This window comes from Chelonus insularis, unplaced genomic scaffold (assembly GCF_013357705.1).
Source record: "Chelonus insularis isolate UGA/USDA-ARS -01 unplaced genomic scaffold, ASM1335770v1 contig_126_pilon, whole genome shotgun sequence".
NCBI classification, from domain to species: domain Eukaryota; kingdom Metazoa; phylum Arthropoda; class Insecta; order Hymenoptera; family Braconidae; genus Chelonus; species Chelonus insularis.
This window is the reverse complement of record NW_023276366.1, coordinates 47828-68318: the sequence shown is the minus strand read 5'-3', so window position 1 is coordinate 68318 and position 20491 is coordinate 47828. Positions and strand designations below refer to the sequence as shown.

The 20491-nt window shown below is 30.0% G+C and overlaps 1 protein-coding gene across 1 annotated transcript; it reads left to right on the top strand.

The window, feature by feature from the left end:
* Nucleotides 1-578: 578 nt before the first annotated feature.
* LOC118067695 (synaptic vesicular amine transporter-like) lies at nt 579-13477 on the top strand. The gene is made up of 12 exons (XM_035084581.1): nt 579-753; nt 5427-5588; nt 7773-8000; nt 8106-8274; nt 8412-8554; nt 8676-8858; nt 8994-9095; nt 9171-9345; nt 9421-9472; nt 9589-9772; nt 9925-10058; nt 10139-13477. The coding sequence occupies exons 2-12, from the start codon at nt 5471-5473 to the stop codon at nt 10205-10207; spliced, it is 1557 nt and encodes a 518-aa protein (XP_034940472.1). The 5' UTR covers nt 579-753; nt 5427-5470; the 3' UTR covers nt 10208-13477.
* Nucleotides 13478-20491: the final 7014 nt, after the last annotated feature.

The following is a 20491-nucleotide window of genomic DNA, read 5'->3' as shown; positions in this document are numbered from 1 at the left end:
AAACTAATATTTCAGAATGAATTATCGTTTAAAATAAGATAGATATTCCAATTTGTAATCTAAAAAAATGTATCTGATATTTTTTGTTAAATTAATTCATCACATATTGATGAATTACGACAATCATCTAGTAGGAAAGAGTATAGTTGAAGAAAATCCACTCGTACAGTAAATAATGAAGATAAAAAAATGAAGAGGGTTGACAAAAAAAATATTGAATGTTCATGTATGTTTAGTACACACATATAAATCATAAGTCTATGAAAAATTTAGCTTGATTCCTTCAGAAATAATGAAAGTTCGAATCTATTGGAGCTAAAGAATTTCATTATGATACGGGTGGTAGTGGAAGACGTGCGAAAGACAGAAGGGAAGAGAAATCGAAAAAGGGTGTGGGTGATAATGGCGATACGAGGAAATAGATGTGGGCGTGGGTACAATAAAGGGGATAGGTTGTGGAAGTAAGGCTCGTACGACTTTATGAAAGTGGTGGGAAGTTGTGGACCATGCGCTTTAGCCCTGGAAGCATATCGTGGTCATGAATTGAAAGAGGAAGTTAAGAAGCTATTCGAGAGACGTAGCTGACGGTTACTAGAGATTGGGCCGGTGTGCCGGCAACAACATCAGGAATGCCACGTCAGTGGTTCAAGTTTCAATTAACATCGGGAATCCTGAGGGCTAGTAGCCACAAGTTGGTATCTGAAGACAGAAAAGATTAGCAGAAACTTGAGTCCACTGTTGGAAATTTTTTCGGTGAGTATCAATTTTTAAAAATGATCTACAATGCATGACTTTAAAATTAAAATCAAATTTCCTTTTATTTTACGAATATCTTGGTTTTTCTTTTATAATCAGTAATCATCATGATTTATCTGTCAGAAATAAACGCATGTTCGTGACATTCTTTTGTATTTGGACATTCATACTGCGCTCTCTTTAGTTCTCATTTCCACTTGTCACCACCAGAGAGCTTTCGATGTGGACAAAGAGCGACATATAGAGGTCAAAGTGACTTTAAACAAGTTTCCCAGACAGTCGGAGGTATGAACATAAAGTTGGAAATGTTCACTGAGGTTAATACTTAATAGAGTGATAGCTAATAATATTATAAAGCAATCTGTATAACTTGGTACTTTGTTACTGGATCTAGGCATCTTGTAATTGCTAGTGATAACATTATTACTAGTAAGTCAGGGTAGCACTTGAGATGGCTATCTCTCTAGGTACCTTTATTCAATTAAATTATTATTTCATTATCAGTCTTATTATTACTGTCTTTCATTTAACTTTTTTGTCTTCTCAGGAGATGAGTTTTCTTTTTTTGTTTAATAGCACAGTTGCCAATGAGCATATCAATTAGGAAGCTAGTTTATGGTCCTCGAATAAAAAAAAAAAAACATATTCTCTTTATAAAACTTGAATGAGATTAGATTTCTACTTATACTGACACGTAGAAAATTTGTGAGTACATCAGAGAGTGAGGAAGTAGGTAAAGCAAAAGCGTTTTCCACAGTGGATAATGTAATTGACAAAGTAACTCGTTTAGAGTGCAATATCGCGCGACAAAGTGGCGAGACGGGCAGCCAAATGGATGGGTGAGAAAGAACGCAGGGAGAAAATAACCCCAACCACGGGCTAGCATATTATAGAGCTAATAACCCTATATATATATATATATATATACATGAGATACACATGGCTATTTATATATATTTATTTTTTTCATATTTTTAAACTCTATTCCTATGGTAATCGTATTGTTATTTATTATCCCACTATTTGCAAATAATAATTATAGTTATGAATTTATATAAAGCACGTTGCACTTGCATAATTATTTTATTTATTCTAATTACTATTAGTCTAGAAAATTCTAATGCAAAAAAATTTTCAATTTGGATGGAATTAATTGAAAATTGTAAAGCAGTTTTACCAATTAATGATCGATAGAAAAAATAAGACATAAAAGTTGTGAAAAAAAATTTTATTCATGAAATTGATTTTCTTTAAAATAAGATTAAATTTTTTGCAACACATATTTTTACTTTTAAATGAAAAAATTTTTACTATCAATGATAAGCTTCTCGAAATCATTCAAACTATATTCAACATAATCTCATATAACTGAACTAAGTTTCAATCACATTAATATAGTGATAACAGCTTTCCTTCCTTTCTTCTCTTCCTATTACGACAAGAGTCTCTTAATTGACGATCTTCTTAGTTTGATCACCGGATGCAAGTTCTAGCTAAAAGATCCAGCGATCTATTCAATGAGAACGTAACTTTAAATTTGAAGATACTAATTGGACCTCTTCACTCGAAAATTAACTTTCTTATTGAGTTTTGATTCACTTAGATTTCACTTAGTGTTGCAACCTCTCTAAGTTGTTTATTTTATTTACATTGTATTTTAAAATCCTCTAAAAATAATTTTTGTTTTTTATTTGAAAAACACGACAAATTTATCATATTTCCTTTACTTCTACATATATTTATTCGTTTTCCTCAATCTTTAATAAAATTTATTACACATAAAAATATACATTGTGCATGGTCACGTTTGATAATAATTTTTTTTAGATGTGACGTTTGACACGATTTTTCTATTAGCTACAGTCAGCTTTTTTCTTTTCATCGTGCATTTCAGGTGTGCAAACGTTTGTACGTGATAAATTTCCTCCCTAGTTATAAAAGGATCAGGATTTTAATTGTCTTATACAAAAAGTGATTCTGGCAATTACATTTATGATGCTCAACAATGAAAAATGATTAATAGTAAATCATATAAACTTGTAAAAAATTAAATCTTTAAACTTTTTTGCATTTTTAAGAGTTTTTTTTCATAATAATAGTGTTAGATATTAACATATTTTAGTTTTTAATGTTTATTCACTATTTTTAAATATACATTTCAAGATACATTCCTTATTTCTAATTAAAGTTTTTTTTCCAATTTGAATATTTCTGCAACTTCTAATGAGTTCTAAATTGTTTATTCTATTATTTATATTTTTAAAAAGATTCGTTGATAATTAACAAACTTTTTCGCGCTTATAAAACTTTTTAAAATGAAGAGATCTCACAATCAGTATTGAGGAGGTTTAACTCCATGAGGTTTACATTAAGGATAAGGAACATCACTATAGACTTAATAGCTAACTTGAAAGCTCAAAACGAAATTCCTCGTTCGAATGAATTCTTTTTATTGATTATTTAATTGTTAAGTACAATCTTCCAGTCATTTATATTATTCTATAGAAAATAAATGGAATTCACAGTAATTTTGAACTTACTGTTGTATTTTAGGAAATTAAAAAAAATATTTATGAAAAAATAGATTCAGATACTGACAATCAATAGCTAGAAGAGTTTTATATGGTACTGAAGATTGTTCAACTATTTTGTCAATATCGGACATAACTCTACATTGTAAATCCTGCAAATCTTAGAGTTCTTTTTTTTTAATTTTTACTCAAATGTTCGCAATTACCCTATTTTCGCAATATATTGATACCTTTGCGACAATAGTCGTAACTATGACAAGAACAATAATATTTGTATAAACAATATATATTTATAGGACAAAATGTATTTATGCTCTACAAAAAATCAGATGCATTAATCTTTAATAAACTTTTTTGAAAACTACAATCTGATGTAAGAATTTTGAATAGGGCTTATGTACTTTTTGATAAAATTATAAGTAACCAACGATTGAAATATAATAAAATATTTTTATTTCTTAAAATATGATTTGATCCATTAAACTAATATAAAACTCCTCCAATAAAAATTGATTTTGTATTTATAAGGAGTTTTTATTTTTTATACATTTTTTATATTTAATTATCAATTTAGTGTGTATTTATTTAGTGTATAATTTTTTCTATGGGATTTTTTGAAATTTATGTGTCTAAAGTTATGGTTTTAATAAAATTGATTAATTTCACGATTCAATGGAGGCTAAAATAAACCGGAATTCGTGTGGAATATTTTATTAAGATAGAGGATTACTTTTTTTCTTGTCTGTATTGATAATTTTTATATTAATTGAATAAAAAATAAGTGAAAGCACTTACATCTACTTGAAACCTGTCGATTGCAAGCTACAAATGTCAATCGACCGTAGCTACTTGAATTCGACGGCCCTCAACAACCTGTTGTCATTCTGATTGTGTTGGTGTTGATTTCACGCAAAATTATATATTTATTAAATAATGGAAAAAGTTATCACAATTGTTATTTAAAATATGTTGAATAAATAGTTTAATCAATAATCGGTCCTTAGAAAAAAATTAAATGATAAAAATGAGAGAAAACAAGAATGAAATCATCAAAATGTTAATCTTTTGAATCAGTACTCGAGAAGTAAGTTCTCAATAAATAAAGTCAGTCATTCTTCTTATAATTACTAAGTAGAGACGTGGAATTGAAGAGTTTTCTCGTGAACGTAAGAGAAATTACAAGAGAAAAGGAATAGTGAAGGTATTTTTCTTCGTCTCTATACATAGATACTTTTTTCTCTTTCTCACTTTCGATTCTCTTTTCGAGAAAATAATGCTTCCACCCCAGGGATTGTGTTCTCAAGAAAATGCTGATTGACTTCCTTTACTATTAATCCTCTTCTTTTACTGCCTCTTGTTAATATCAATAATTCATAATTATTAAAAAGAGTTGATGTAAAGTATTCATTTTCTAAAATGAACTATAACGTGAAAAAATATGTTACTTTTTTGTGTGCACTTATCTGAGAAGAAATATTACACTTTATACCAATCAATTATTCTAAAACGGCGATGAAAAGTATTTTAGAAAAATGCACCTTAATAATGTGAGATAAAAATATAGATTGTCATAAAAAGAATATATTCTACCAAATGAGAATAAAATATGGAAAAATACAGTTACAAAGACCAAATTTTTTTTAGTTATGGGGTACATTAAAGATGATTAATAATTCATTTTAATTTATAGAAGAAAAGCTCCACGTGTCAGCCATATATTGAAATTTTTTCAACGACGAACAAGGCGTGAGTCCGCGAAAAGTGCAGGAAATTGTGGTGAAAAGTAAAAGGCAATTTTCAGCCTTTAAGAAAAATGTAAAAACCCGAGATTACTTGAAAACTCGGAAAATGATTTCCGCAAATTTTATCTTTTTTTTTACACATTGACCAAGAAAAATGCGTCACAATGTCGTTAAGATTCTACGTAAAATCTCTTTCTTTTTAATGCTACCATAGAAGGTAATTAAATTGACTTTTGAATTACAAGGGGATAGGCAGTAAATGAAATATTCTGTATTGAGAAAGAAAATTTTAGTTGATCAAATTTTATTATTTTTTGTGATTTATTAAAAAATTTTTATTATTAAATTAATAATCATATTCTAAATAATTCAATTGATTTAAACCATTTGATAATAGTTTCTTTCAGTAGTTAGAGTAGCGATCCCAACAATAAAAGTAGAATGATGGCCGAGGGAACATGGAGCAACTGGCTTCAACGTTGCCGAGAATCTCGGAAGCTCGTTTTAGTGATAGTAGCAATTGCACTCCTTCTAGACAATATGTTACTCACTACTGTTGGTAAGTAATATTAACTTTTTTTTGTTATGTATCATTCATTATTGTCATTAACACATTTTTAGTGAAAGTTTAAGAAAGAGCATTTTTTCCAGAGTTTCTTACATACATTAGCTTCAGTTTCTGTTAGTAGGTCAAGAGTACTTAGTTTTTTAGATCTTTCCAACTGCCTTTTGAAATAAAGAAATAATTATTTAAAATCATTGACATCTAAAAAATGAAAAGTTTATATGTTCTGAATTTATTTACATACACAGCACCCAGTGTAAATTTAATAATCAAATAAATTTGTACCGTCACTATATTGAAGACTACATTTTATTTTTGTTGAAATCTTGAGAAAATTGCCAATCGTATTAGGAACTGTAAAGGCATGTACAACGTCTATGTATTATAAATCGATGTCTTTCTCTCCTGAGGAAAGAACGGAGATTTGCTTGGATTAGATGAGATCCTTCTTTGAGTCATGATCAATTGAATGTCGAAGACCCCGTCAATTTTATTGATCATAAAGAAAACGGGAGTCAACAAATTGGATAGATATATTCTTTATAAATTTACTTATTTTATTTTAAAATTTTTAGATTAACTTCTAGCTAAAATGATCATACATTCAGCATATATTTATGATTGATGTCAATAAGTATGCATTATATTTTAAACAAATTGTTTGATTTTAGTTACTCGGGAAATTGAAAAAAAAAATTTATCCTATACGTATTATATATTTATATTGAATAGCCAGAAAGCAGTTTACAAATAGAGTGATTCAATTTTTCTTATGTATATTTTATTTTACATTTATTCAATACATCTATCAAAACAATTAAATTTGTTTAAAAAGATGAATAATAATAGAACTTTAAATAAACTCATCATAATATATAACTCATTTATTAAACTTCCAAGTCACACTTAATTTTTGTTAAATTCATTTAAATTGTTTGGATCATTAACAGTTCAACAAATACGATTTAAATTAAATTTACTTGAGAAAGCTTCTTCTATCATAAGCTTATTGTTGGAATGTTTTTTCATGTGTGTATTCGATGATATCACTATTAATATTGTTCACTTTCATTTATCACATCAACAATCGATATTTTTTAGCAACAATCTTTTTCAATTAGGACAATCTACGTCATAAGAAATTTTTTCATGCGTCCCAATTTTTGTATTGTTACATTTATATTTCCTTCATAATTTCGATTTTTATTGTATCACTTATACATCTATGTTTGTAAGTAGAATATTTATTGTAGTTAAAAGATAGAAATAAAAACCATTTGATTAATTCTAAAAGAAAATTTTATTACATAAAAAAGGCTTTTTTACTTACTGTACAAAGTTATTTAGTCAATAGTAGAAATAGCAGCTTCAGATAAGCTCTCCAGCTATGAAGGAAATTGATGGAAGTATTGTGAAGTGTAACACACGTGTGGTCAATCATTTAGTTCCAGCTTTTAACTCTCCACATCGTTGCTCCCTACTACCATTTTTCTCCCTCGTATAATCTTTAATTCAATACCTACTCATTCATGGTGTATGAGATTCACCCCCAAGTGCTATAAGAGAAGAATAGTAATCATGTGTCAAGAATATACCAATCCTGATAAGTGGTCATGCATTTATGGAAAATGTAATGTAGTATTTTTCTTTATTCACTGTCAATTTAGAATTATCCAAAATAAAATATACGAACTATCAATGGAGAGGATAATAACATAGTTAAGTTAATTGAATCGGATGATTATTTATTTATTCTTCATCTAAAAAATTTTTAATCTTAATCTTCTTAATGTGAAAAAAATGCACAAAACTTCCATTTGATTTATAAATACTGTCAACATACGATAAATCTTTTGAAGAAGTGATTAAGTATTGGTTTTTTTGTTTACTTTTCTCGAATTTTATTACATCAAAAAACTTAGATATTTAATATGTTCTTGAAATATGTACTATATTATAGATATAAATAAAAATTAAATCCCTTGAAATATGCAGGACAATCAATTCTAGATTTTTTTCTTTCAATTCGATTTACTTCGAGGAGGATTTACTATAGCTTTATGTTCGAATAAAAAAAATGTTAAAAAGATTTATTCGAGATTAATCAGAAAAGTTAATTAGAAACTACTTACAGGCCTTAGCTATTATTTATTATTTAATTTTTTTTCCCAATTGTAGTTCCGATAATTCCGGAATTTCTCTACGACATCAAACATCCAAATGCAACGTTAAGTGAACATCTTGAAGGAGGACATCATGTAACTAATCCAACAACGATGATTCCTATTATTAAAACGACTCCATTTACTCCAGCTAAATGCACATGTCCTTCATCTAATGTTTCTGATAACAGTCCACTAGAATTTCTTCAAGCGACAAAAAATCCTACATCTGTCAGTGCACTTGGTAGGCATAATTGAAAGAATTTTAAACTATAGTTATTTGTTTTCATAAATTTTTATTGATATTACAACAAAAATAATGATATTATCATGGTAAAATGTTATCAAGGTCTAACGGTGAATACATCAAGTGTTAATATTACAACCAAAGAAGAGCTTGAAAGACTCCAGAGACATCATGAACTATTGGAAGAGACTACAGCAGTAGGCATCATGTTTGCTTCGAAAGCATTTGTTCAATTACTGGCAAATCCTATTGTAGGACCTCTGACACATAAGTAAGTGTTAACGTAATTTTATGTACTACTAAAATTTTCTTTATAATTTGATAAATTTCCTAAAACAAACAATTTGTATCACTAATAAAAATTTTATAATTAAATTTAGCTATAAAATTTTATTATAAACATTTCAGAATTGGTTATAGTGTTCCTATGTTTGCTGGTTTCATTATTATGTTTATATCAACTCTCATCTTCGCATTTGGTCGAAGCTATAGTATTTTATTTTTGGCCCGGGCTCTACAAGGTGTTGGTTCATCGTGTTCTACAGTTTCTGGTATTAATTAAATACTCAATAAGCTTCATAATAATAAATAACTTACATCATAATCAATAATTCAACTTATTTACTAGTATAAGTGAATAAAAAAAAAATTGATGAACAAATTTTATTTAAGGCATGGGAATGTTAGCTGATCGATATCAAGATGATAAAGAACGTGGTAATGCAATGGGTATTGCATTGGGAGGACTGGCTTTAGGGGTTTTAATAGGGCCACCTTTTGGAGGGTTGATGTATGAATTTGTTGGCAAATCAGCTCCATTCCTGGTTTTATCAGTATTAGCTCTTGGCGATGGATGTACGTAACATGATTAATAATCTATTCAATTTCATTATTTAATAAGAAAATTAATATTTAATTTAAAAAATCTCCCCCTCCCCCCTTCCCACACAAAACTACAGCTTATAAATAATAACATGACTTCACTTTCAGTATTACAATTGTTAATGTTACAACCATCCGTTGTTTACACTGAAACAACATCACCATCGCTAAAAGCTTTGATTTCGGATCCTTACATCATTATAGCTGCAGGTATAATATAAAAAATCATTGTAAATGCACGATTTTTCCTTTCCTTTATTTTGTTGGATGTTCAATTTTTTTTAGGTGCTATCACATTTGCTAATATGGGGATCGCTATGTTGGAACCAAGTCTACCCATTTGGATGATGGATACTATGGGAGCTAGTCGATGGAAACAAGGTGCTACTTTTTTGCCTGCCAGTATTAGTTATCTGATCGGAACAAATCTCTTCGGTCCACTTGGACATCGAATGGGAAGGTGAAATTTATATTTTCAATTTTCTACAGTAAACGCATGATCGATCATCTAACATTACATGAATTATTATTTTAGATGGTTAGCATCATTAATTGGGTTACTCGTGATTGGAGTATGTTTAATGAGTGTAAGTACTTACTTGTGAAATTACTTGGATCGATGACACATAAAATTTATTTATCTCCATTATTTTGTAAATTTTAATGAGTTTATTCAATAAAAAATTAATTTTATTTTTTTTAGATACCGTTAGCCACAAGTATTAATCATCTTATCATTCCAAACGCCGGATTAGGTTTTGCGATTGGTATGGTTGACAGTTCAATGATGCCCGAGTTAGGCTATTTAGTTGATATAAGGCATACAGCGGTTTATGGAAGTGTATATGCCATTGGAGATGTTGCGTTTTGTTTGGGTTTTGTTATTGGTAAGCATCGATTATAGACTTTTGTTTTAGATAACATTCCTATGATTATATGTTTCAAAAAAATGTTTAATTTGTAAGGCAAATGGTGTATTATTATAGTAAATGATCAAATGTTACATGCAGAAGTTTATGATTGAGAAATCCATTTTTAGGTCCTGCATTAAGCGGAACGTTAGTCAACAGTATTGGATTTGCATGGATGTTATTTGGAACTGCAATTTTGTGCTTCATTTACGCTCCTCTCATGTATCTACTCAAATCACCTCCTACAAAAGAAGAAAAAAAGGTAACAAATTATATCGTGAGTCATTTTATCTTAAAAATGATTCAAATAAATATACTTTTCGTTTAATTTTATATTTTCAGTCCCTTATTATTGGGGAGAAGTCATCAGTTCGGTACGTTACTTATGAAAATGAGGAAGATGAACCGTAGGAATCATTTTTTGTTTCCAATATATTCGATCACCACTAGATGAAAAATTAAGTAGATGTATTTAGAACCTTTAGTATATATATTCAAAATTCTTTAAATTCAAAGAAACTTTTAATAAGTTTCTATGTTGAATAATGTTTATTCATTTATATAAATGAATGGATATTTGAGATTAATCATCAAAAATATTAGATATATTGTTTAATAAATTAATGTCCGGAATTCCATCTCTTGAGGCTTAAAAAAAATTACCAATGACAATTGTTCTGTTTTGTAGATAGAAATATTGTATGGTCATATTAATTAATTTTATTCATAGGAATATTCTGAAAGTATTTTTGTTGAAAAATATGCATGATGCATGTTACAAGCTACGTGTACCACTTGTAATATAATTGATTGAAAGAAAATGAACTTAATAGTTACATTAAAATATCTATACTAGATCGACAACAACGACCAAAGTGGAGATAGACGTGAGGATAACTTTTGTTACTCAACAAGTGAATTATTTATCATTGGAAATATTTAAACTATTTCTGTTATGCTTTATTAAAAAAAAAATAATGTTGTACATTAAAACTATGGATTTAATATTGAAACTACTTATGTTTTTTAGACATCATTTTACTAAAATTAATTTACTTCAATATTTATAATATTGGAATAGTATAAATATTTATTAAAAATCGAAAGAAGAAAAGATAATGGACAATAGCGTTATTTAAATGATTATATAAAGTTACAAAAAGTGTACAATTAAATAATGATGAATTTCGGATGCAGAAAAGTATTTAAATTGTTTGATATTAGGTATAATAGTCATGATGATGTGTGGACATAATTAATAGTGAATGTTAATTTTATTGAAAGTAGTAGAATTTTTTCCTCAAAATTTTATGAACAAAATTTTCAATTCGGAGAGCCCCCTAGAAAGAATTTTCTGAATGGCTGCAGAGAATTCGTAATGTAAAGAAAAGCTAGGGATGATGAAGAGCTTTCCAAACTTTTGGCATTTAAAGTCTTAAAATTTCGAAGATTCGAATTATATAATGAAGGAACAGAATGTTCATAAAAATTGTACTACTTTCAATAATATATTTGAATGTGATAATGGAATAATTATTTTTCCAAGAGATGGTAAAAAATGTTGAAAGAATATCACACAGTGTAGTCAGAATGAGATGTTTATCAATGTTTCGCGATTAAAGTGAAATAATAAAACGGTTAAACATAATGAATTCGCGGTTGAAATCTACTACATGAGTGTTTAGTAGTTTATTGTTAAGAAAAAAAAATGATCAAAAATGGAACCGTAAATAGAAAATTCGTAGAAGCAATACAAAGTTCATTATTCATATATAATTGATCTTCAGATGCTTCGACCAACTATATTAAGAAAATTTGAAATTTTGTTCTGGATGTTTATGAATCTTAAATGTCTATTTCAAAGATACTTATATCATAGAAGTAAACGATTCACAAATCAACAAAAAATATTTATAAAATACTGTCGTTGTTACTGTCATGTATTTATTGAATAGGAAAAATATAGTAAAAATCTCAAGATATCGCGTTCAGATCCTAAATTATACGAATTAAAAACTTTTGAAGAATGTTGATGCGCAAAACGAGGTCTGGCTTTTACCCTTTACATATTAAAGCGGGTTGATTATAGGCATGAGTAAAATTTTGATGGTTAAACTATTTATTCGTAGGTTTAATCTAAGTGTTTGATGGAAAAAATCATATATTAAATATCGCCGTATTAGGTGTTATTTAAAATATTAATAGAAATTAATGGTGTTTACTGTTTCAATGTTTTAGGAATAGAATATAGCAGGTTCCATTAAAAATATTTAGGAAGAAACTATATAATCTTTACATAGTTTAATATCAGATTTTTATCGCGAATTTTAGGCTTCCAGAGGCCTACTCCTTATGAATAAGACGAGTCAATTTGAAAAAAATTATCGAATTACTAATTATTCGATATTAATGGATTTAATGAGATTTTGATAAACATCTACGGTACATTGTGTGATATAAGTTGAAGGGTTGAAATGATTCATCAGAACAGACTTTGAAATAGTATAAGAAATTTCCTTAAAAGGACTCTTAGATGATAGATTATACATAATTGTCATAGCAAACCTATATTTATATCAATGTTCGCAGTTGTATTTGATAAGTACAAGTGTTTGTTTCAATCAGCAAATATTGTAATCAGTAATCAGTTTTTAATTTCTTTATTTCATATTCTATCATATTTTCTATTCATGTATATGTGATGATTTGAATTTTATTTACACTTGTATATCGATACAAAGAGCGAGCAAATACTGGAAAACTGTTGTTTTACCTCAATCAGCATCGCCATATGCCGATGTATGTTTGAATTGCCAATGCAATCACAGAATGTAAAAACATAAAGAAGTATATTTATAAATTATATTATGAATTAACGTATTGATGATAAATGCGAATAACAACGAAAACTATTATTATGTTTACAATAATTATCTTATGATATGAAAAAAACTTCTGATAAAAAACAAATAAAAAATATTAGGTTTAATTAAGAACATCAAATCATTGATGCAATACAAAGAAAAATTTGTTTTTTAAACGCATGTATTAATTCTCGAGCTGCTATTGTGAACAGACAATAAGCAATGACAAAGAGCTCAACTCCCGGAATCTAATGGATTGGAGTCTAGAGTTTTATTTCTTTTTTAATATTGAATATATATTAATTGAAAATATTTCACCTCATAAGAATTTTTTCCTCTCGTCATTCGTCCACATTGGCGTTAATATTTTTAGTGAAATTATTCATAATTTCATTAGATAACATAATATCACAATAGGTGATAATTTTCTTAAAATAGATTATAAATCTGTCACTTCAAGTACTGTTTTAAATTTTTATCAACAGGTTTTTGCTATACATTATTAAGTATTGATAACAAAAAAAATTTATGTATTACGTTCTTACATACAAAAAAGAATTAAAAAGTTAAGAATAAGAATTTCAAAAATACATATGTATTGTATTTAAATCAATGAGCTGGTGTATGGGTCCGACATTTATCTGTTTTAAAGGAGAACAGCGAGAGAAAGATGCAATAAAAATCTTTCCGCAAATTTCTATATCTCACAATGAGTATTAAGTTTCATTGAACAGTAAAATATTATTTCTATAAATATTATTGTATTAATAAAATTTTCACGTATATCAAGAAATCGTATCTGTATTTACAATAAGCGTTCAACACACAGTAAAAATTGTGAATGTTAATTAGTATAGTATGAATAAATAAATTCAATGATATTCAGTGATCTATACATATATATATATATATATGACAGGTTTAGGTTTTTAATGTCTTAAAATGTTCATTGCAAAAAGTTATTTAATAATAAAAATCATTTCGTTTGTCATTGACATTTTGAATAAGTACTACAATAATATTTCTTTTTTAAATACCTGATACATTTTATATTTTTAGTTTTTGATTATTTAAAAAATAATAAATAGAGTGCAATATTAATTAATATTGCACTCTATTTACTTTCTACAGTGTTTGGCACATTTTTAAAATAAAGAATTGAATCGGTTTTCATGAAACTTTTCTCTACTGCGAGAGACTGGAGGCACTACCTGAGGTAGCCAGGATCTGCAAACTGCTTACTTCGGGCAGGAATGTGGCGCTCCGGGGCCTTGAATCCCTCGAAAGGAGGATGATCGATTATCATCAGGGCATACTAGAGCTCCATGTCAAAACGCACTTTCCGGGATCAACTCCATTGCAAGAAACCACAAGTGAGACTGGGAAACCGCCAGGCGAGTGGTGACTTACGATCGGGTCAAATGGGCGGTCGGTACTTTTGGTCACTACAGAAGCACGGGCACAGACGGACTATATTCGGTTCCGCTGCTAATGGGCGGCAAGCGACTATGGCTAAGGGTTAATTTTAGCAAAAGTGAACTGGTTCTATTGACAAGAGGAAGGAGGACGGATTTCCGGCCTGCATCCATCTTTGGTATACAGCTGAGCTGTTCGGAAACGATGTGCTACCTTGGAGGGACCCTAGATAGGAAGCACGAGGACAACCAGGTAAAGAAGGCCACGGTTACCTTTTGAACCTGCAGAAGAATGTTCAGCAATACATGAGGGTTGAATCCGAAAACAATTAAATGGCTGTACACAGCCATTATTATTCCCCAACTAACCTATGCTTCCATAATATGATGGACCTCTGCTCGAAGGGCCGTTTGCAGGAGGCAGTTGAATGAGGTCTATAGAGCGGCGTTGTTAGTTATAACGGGGGCGTTGAGGACGACCCTGACCATGGGCTGCCTACTGAGCATCCCCTCAGCGGAGTTTATGGTGGAGGCGTTAGCAAAGAGGGCGGCCATCCGATACTGGCCTCAGAGGACCCCACGGGACTCAACTGCAAAAGGGTCGACCGATGCCCCAGGAAGCTGGAGTTCTCACCTGAGTATGAATTCCGCGCCAACCAAAGCGGATAAAACTGGTACTACGGGCGACGGAAATCCAAGCCCGCACCTGGGGCTGCAAAGTCGAAAAACGACATGTAGAACCAGGTGTTTTCGGTTAATTGAGGTTGGACTCGTAGTGATATGTCGCAAGGTCTTGGGCTAGATGCGTGTATCCTCGTGCCTTTCTAAAGGCGTGAGAATATCACGTCCCAAGTAACGCCGTCATTAGAAGTAGAGCCATTCCCAGAATTATGCCCTATAAAGCGAGGTACTCCAATAAAATGTCCTTCTCAGGACAGGAAAACAAGAACTGGGTATAGAGTCTTTTTCTTGGACAGACAGACCTGGATGGAGGAGGACGAGTAATCGCTTACCTCTAAGGGGCCTGTCTAGTACTTGGGTGGGCTGAAGACCAGAGGAGGAGAGGCTGGAGCTGGAATATGGTGCAGTGAACCAAAGGTGAAAGAATCCTACACTTGAGGCCGGAATGCGTCCGTTTACGCAATCCTGTTGTGCGCAATGCATATTGTGAATAGACATTGCGACGGGCATTTCTATATCTGCAGTAACAGCTACGCTACTATTTTTTTTCGAAAGGAGAACATTTGAACGATTTCTGTAGACAATTAATGAATTCTTTTTGGTAAATAATGTGTCTCATAAGATCCTATAATTTATCAGTTAATGACGCCGTTTGATAAATATGATGAATATGGATTTAATTTAACCAAAAAATTCTTAGGTTGTGAATAACTTTTTTTAAGATAAATTATATTTCTATTTGATCGTTACTTTAAAGATGAGATAAGCTGGATTGTCATTTGATAAATAAATATTGATATTTTTAATTGAAATGAATAAGAATAAATGAATTTAATTTCAATTATCGAATTATATACATGTATTTGTGTATATATGTATGTTTAAATACATCTTTTTATTTACTAATTTATGTAGTCACTAGTTCAACCAGTGAAATTTTTCTATTTTCTATAGCGTCACTGAGCAGTGCTACAAATAGTAAATATTCACATAGAATTAGTAAATAGTACTAATTTATTCTTAGAGAGCTGACATATAAATAATTATAAATTACTTTATGCAAAAAGTCTACTGTAGAACACCTGACAAGTGTTGATTGGTTTACAGGAGATTAGAAATCTAGGAAATTTATATTCTAGGTGTTATTGTATTGAGAACTCTAGGTTTGCAAGTACTGCTAAGATGCCCCAGGAGTATGTTTGGAACTCCCTTTTGGGGTTTCAGGACTCCTTGGGCTTTTCTGTCCTGGGCGGGTCAAGTTTGTATCCTTCCGGAACCGTGTAGAGTTCTTGTAGTCAAGTTGGAGATGTAGACACTTCTTGGAGGCTCGCTGTGCCCTCCTGGTCTAGTACCAGGAAGCTCGGAATTATTTCGGAGGCACCCCACGACAGTTTGGCATTCATGGCTCGGGTTGTCCTTGATGGCGAGGAACTTCTCACCGTATGGATCACTGGAAGTAGCTCTGGTCACCTTCCCCAGGTTTCTCGTAGAAATCTCGTGGATGTGGAGGATCACTGGCTTGCACGTAGTCACTTGCTCTTTATCCACTTGTTTATAGTGTTGTAGAAAAATAATCGAAAAATCGATTGTTTGGCTTACAAAATCGATTTTTTTAAATCGAGCATGGTTCTTCCAATGAATTGAAAATAATCGATTTCTTTTTTTTTTAACGATTGTTCAACATCGATTTTTGATATAATTCTCATTTTAATTTATGCAAAATCGATTTTAACAATCGGTTATGATAATTTCGATTATGCAACTTTAAGGTTGTAATAATAAGAAACTTATTTATGGACATGAGATTTTTTTTAATAAAAAATTATGTATAAAATGGTTTTGGTGCTACAATTAAAAATAAGTAATTACCAGAGGAATCTCTATATTTATATGAATATATGTATTGTTACAAATTGTACAGTTTTAGCGCGTGTATACTATAGTGCAATAGCATTCCAATACTATAGTATCGTCTATAAACCCAAGATTCGAATCAGTTATGGCACTGACATTCTTATGTTTTTATTGTGGTAAATTGTTATTCTGGGTGTATTTAACAAAAACATTTCTTCTAATTAATTGTCGTAAAATAACTATGGCAAGTAAAAGTAAAATATGGAAATATTTTGTAAAAACTGACGAAGGGGGAAAATGCAAAATGTGTGATGAACATTTTAAATCAAAAAATACAAACACCAATCTTCACAATTATTTAAGAGCTATTCATAAAATAAAAGCTGAGCGACGACAACAAAAATCAAAGAAAAATAATGCGAATATCGTCAATGAAGTAAATGAACCATTGCATTTTGATGAAAATCAGGTATGTTTCTATGATGCTAAATGGAAAGTATCAATAATTTATTTATTTATATACATAAGTAAATTCATTCAATTACTTTTTTCAAGACTGTGAGTCATAATAATGACAATAATGAGGACATCCCTAATCGTCAACAACTAAAAAAAATCGTGAGTTATATGATTGAATAGTCAATTCTTTAAAAAAATACTTTTCAAGATATTGATTAAGATTATTTTACAGAAATTACAGTCTAGTATTCCTGAAATTATGGAAAACGTTCAGTCATATGAAGGTTGAAAATTAATTTTTTTAAATTTAAGCATGCGAATTATAAATCAACTTAGTGACGTTATTTTAATTTTCTACATAATTATATTATTAATAAATATTCATGATTTAAAAAGATTGTTTACCATTCCGAACGGTGGAAAAGCCAGGTTTGTTCGGTTAATGAAGACTTTGTGGACAAGATACAGAGTACCAAATAGAGACAAAATTTCAGATATAATCTATAATAAATACGATGTATTGTCTCTTCTCTGTTTCATATGGACTCAACCAGTCTATGATTTTTTCAATACTAGATTGGTGCATTGATTGTAATTGTTTTTCTTTTATTTTATTTATAAGGAATATTTCGAGAGCTTTTTTATCTAAAGCGTTGTGTTTGCTCTTCAAAATATCCATGCTGATTCCGGCTCGAGCTAATTTTTGTAAAATCGATAAACCAACACCATCCTGCATGCATAATAGACTGGACAAATTTTTTTTCACAACTACCAACGATTTTCAAGATTTGACTTGGTCTGAAAACGGCATTGCAGATTCCAACAAAGTGATGTTGGTTATGCTCAATTTCTTCAAAATTTTATCAAGAATTCCACAATCATGAATTGCATGATGTGCTTCAGTTCTAGCAATATTTAATGAGTCAGCCAATTCTATAATTATGCATGAACCTTTACCCGTGACTTTTCTGATCACTTGCAACGTGTCAACAAAACCATAAATTACCGCCGAAAACTCACTTATTCATTCATTTTTAACAAGAGCTCGGAACAACCTAGGCCTATCAAAGGTTAAATGTTGTGTAGTGATACAATATTGTTTTTTCAATGATTTCAACCATTCCAACAAACTATCTAAAGCTAATCGAAAATGAACGGATAATACTTTTTTTCATTATAAAAGAGTTCACCAGAACAATTTATCAGTCCATGGGCTTCATTTGCCTTTGTAGAAATTTGTTAAACTGGATTGATGTAGGTTGAAAAAGTATTCGTACGAAATTTAGAAGCAATTTGAAGAATATCGCAATCAGCCTCAAACCCAGAAAGTTCTAAATCCAGAATAATGATTAAAATTTCACAATTATCGTCTTCTAAATTTGCATCTTCACACTTGGCTTCATTTTCTGGTACCGCAAATTTTCCAGTAATGAACAATTGCTCTTATATATAACTGCTTCTCGATTTTCTTTCTTATGCCGTGGCATGGTACGGAACTTTTTCAGCTGCATCCGACGTTTTTTATACTCATGAGTTATTATTAATGCACGTCTTTTTAATAAAGCTTCATCTTTGAAAAGAACATGGCGTGTGTGATGTTTACCTGGTGACAGGGCTATTTTTTACGTGTATCCTTCTCCAACATTCTTCTGTCCTACCACGCATGCAAAACGATAATCAGCAGATGTAGTTCTGCTATAACATCTTGATTTTGGAGCTTTGCTAGCCATCATAGCATTTAGACTCTCATTGGCATTACTAGATGCATCATTACAAAATTTTTACGCATTCGCTGCTAATTTATCAAATATACTTTTTAATTCGTTTAATAATATTTGATCTTCAAAACCTCCTGGGATAACCTTATGCACATAATTTTCCTGATCTGTCTTATAACCACACCAGATACCACATTTGGAATAATCATTAAAAGCATGGTAGGCAGGAATACCAATTTGGGGGGTTGTCCCCTCAATTTCAGAGGGACAAAATGTAGAATGGGGTTTTTTTAGGGGCTTGAAATTTTTAAGGGTAATTTGAAGGGTATTTTAAGAATGCTCCAAAATATGCCAAATTATAATTTAAATAGATACCTTTCATTTCTATTTTATTTTGGTGTAAAGAACCCTTTTTATAGTATATTGTTTAATTAAAAATCTTATAATTATTAAATAAATGATTCAATTTTTATGTAAAATAATATTCATAAATTATTTCAGATATTCCCATTGCTACAAATAAAATGAAAAGATCTCCAATATCGATTTTTATATTCAAAGAAAGGAGTACGTTAAAACAATTCTGAGAATTCTAGATAATGAATAGAACAACATGGTTTGAAAAAGTTCCAGGAATAAAAATGCTAAACGTCCACAGTTCATTTCTACAGCTTTACGCGCGCAGTATACGGTTAAATAGCTATTGGATAATAACAAATTTTTAGTTAAGAGGTAATTAATTAGTGAAAATGAATTAATCAATTACATTTACAATATTATGAACAATGGAAAATACTAATGCTAGAGAAAGTGCAGTAACAGTGGAATTAGAGCTTATTAAAACCCATGCATTCAGACCTATGGGAATATTTTCAATTAATGGTATTAAACAATACGGGTTCTTACAAATAGCAGGTATGTATTTATTTATTCATTTGTTTTAGACTATTTTGATGAAAATATTTACATATTTATGTGAATTCATCATCATTTATAGAGAATTCATTTTTGTTTAAACCCTGTAAATTGCTCTGATTCGAAAATGAATTAAGTGAAAATGAGGATGATGAAGTAATAATGAGTGATGAAGATATGATGTGGAATGGCGAGAGAATGGCATGGCTTGATTTTCGGGAAGAATGATTTTTAAAAGAAATTTAACACTGTTGATATCTAAAAAATTCCGAATCTGTTTGATAATGTCGAAAAATAATAGTCATACTATCAAAAATATACTAAAGTTTGGAAAGCAAATCCAGAATTAAAAGGTAACAGTTTTTTCTTGTATTTTTCCTTTTGATTATAAATTTATGAATAGAATTGAATCATACTTGTAATGTTTTGTTGACGGTTCATTTTAAATTTTGGCGCGGCTTGCACTTGCGCGAAGGAAACTGCCAGCTTTTTGAAGTAGATTTGCTCCGTCTCATGCTTACCTCGTTTTTCTTTTTCTCTCTCTTTTTCTATTCTAAGCCATGGATGCTTCTGTTCGTTTACACAATCTAAAGTTTATTTTAAATTATTTTAATTATTAAAAATTGTTTTTTACGAACTGTATTCAATTTTAATTCATTTGTGCAAAGTGTTTATATACTTATATAATAAAAATGAATCATTTTTCTATTAGAGGTGAATATGTGATGTAAAATATAACCTCATAACTTATCTCACATGAATCTCTACTGACGAGTTTTGAAAATTTTT

Bases quoted from the DNA above. Each gene is read 5' to 3' on its own strand.
- LOC118067695 (XM_035084581.1), top strand. From the start codon at position 5,471: ATGATGGCCGAGGGAACATGGAGCAACTGGCTTCAACGTTGCCGAGAA. The intron at 8,275-8,411 runs GTAAGTGTTAAC...TAAACATTTCAG, and splicing joins GTAGGACCTCTGACACATAA to AATTGGTTATAGTGTTCCTA. The intron at 9,473-9,588 runs GTAAGTACTTAC...TATTTTTTTTAG, and splicing joins TTGGAGTATGTTTAATGAGT to ATACCGTTAGCCACAAGTAT.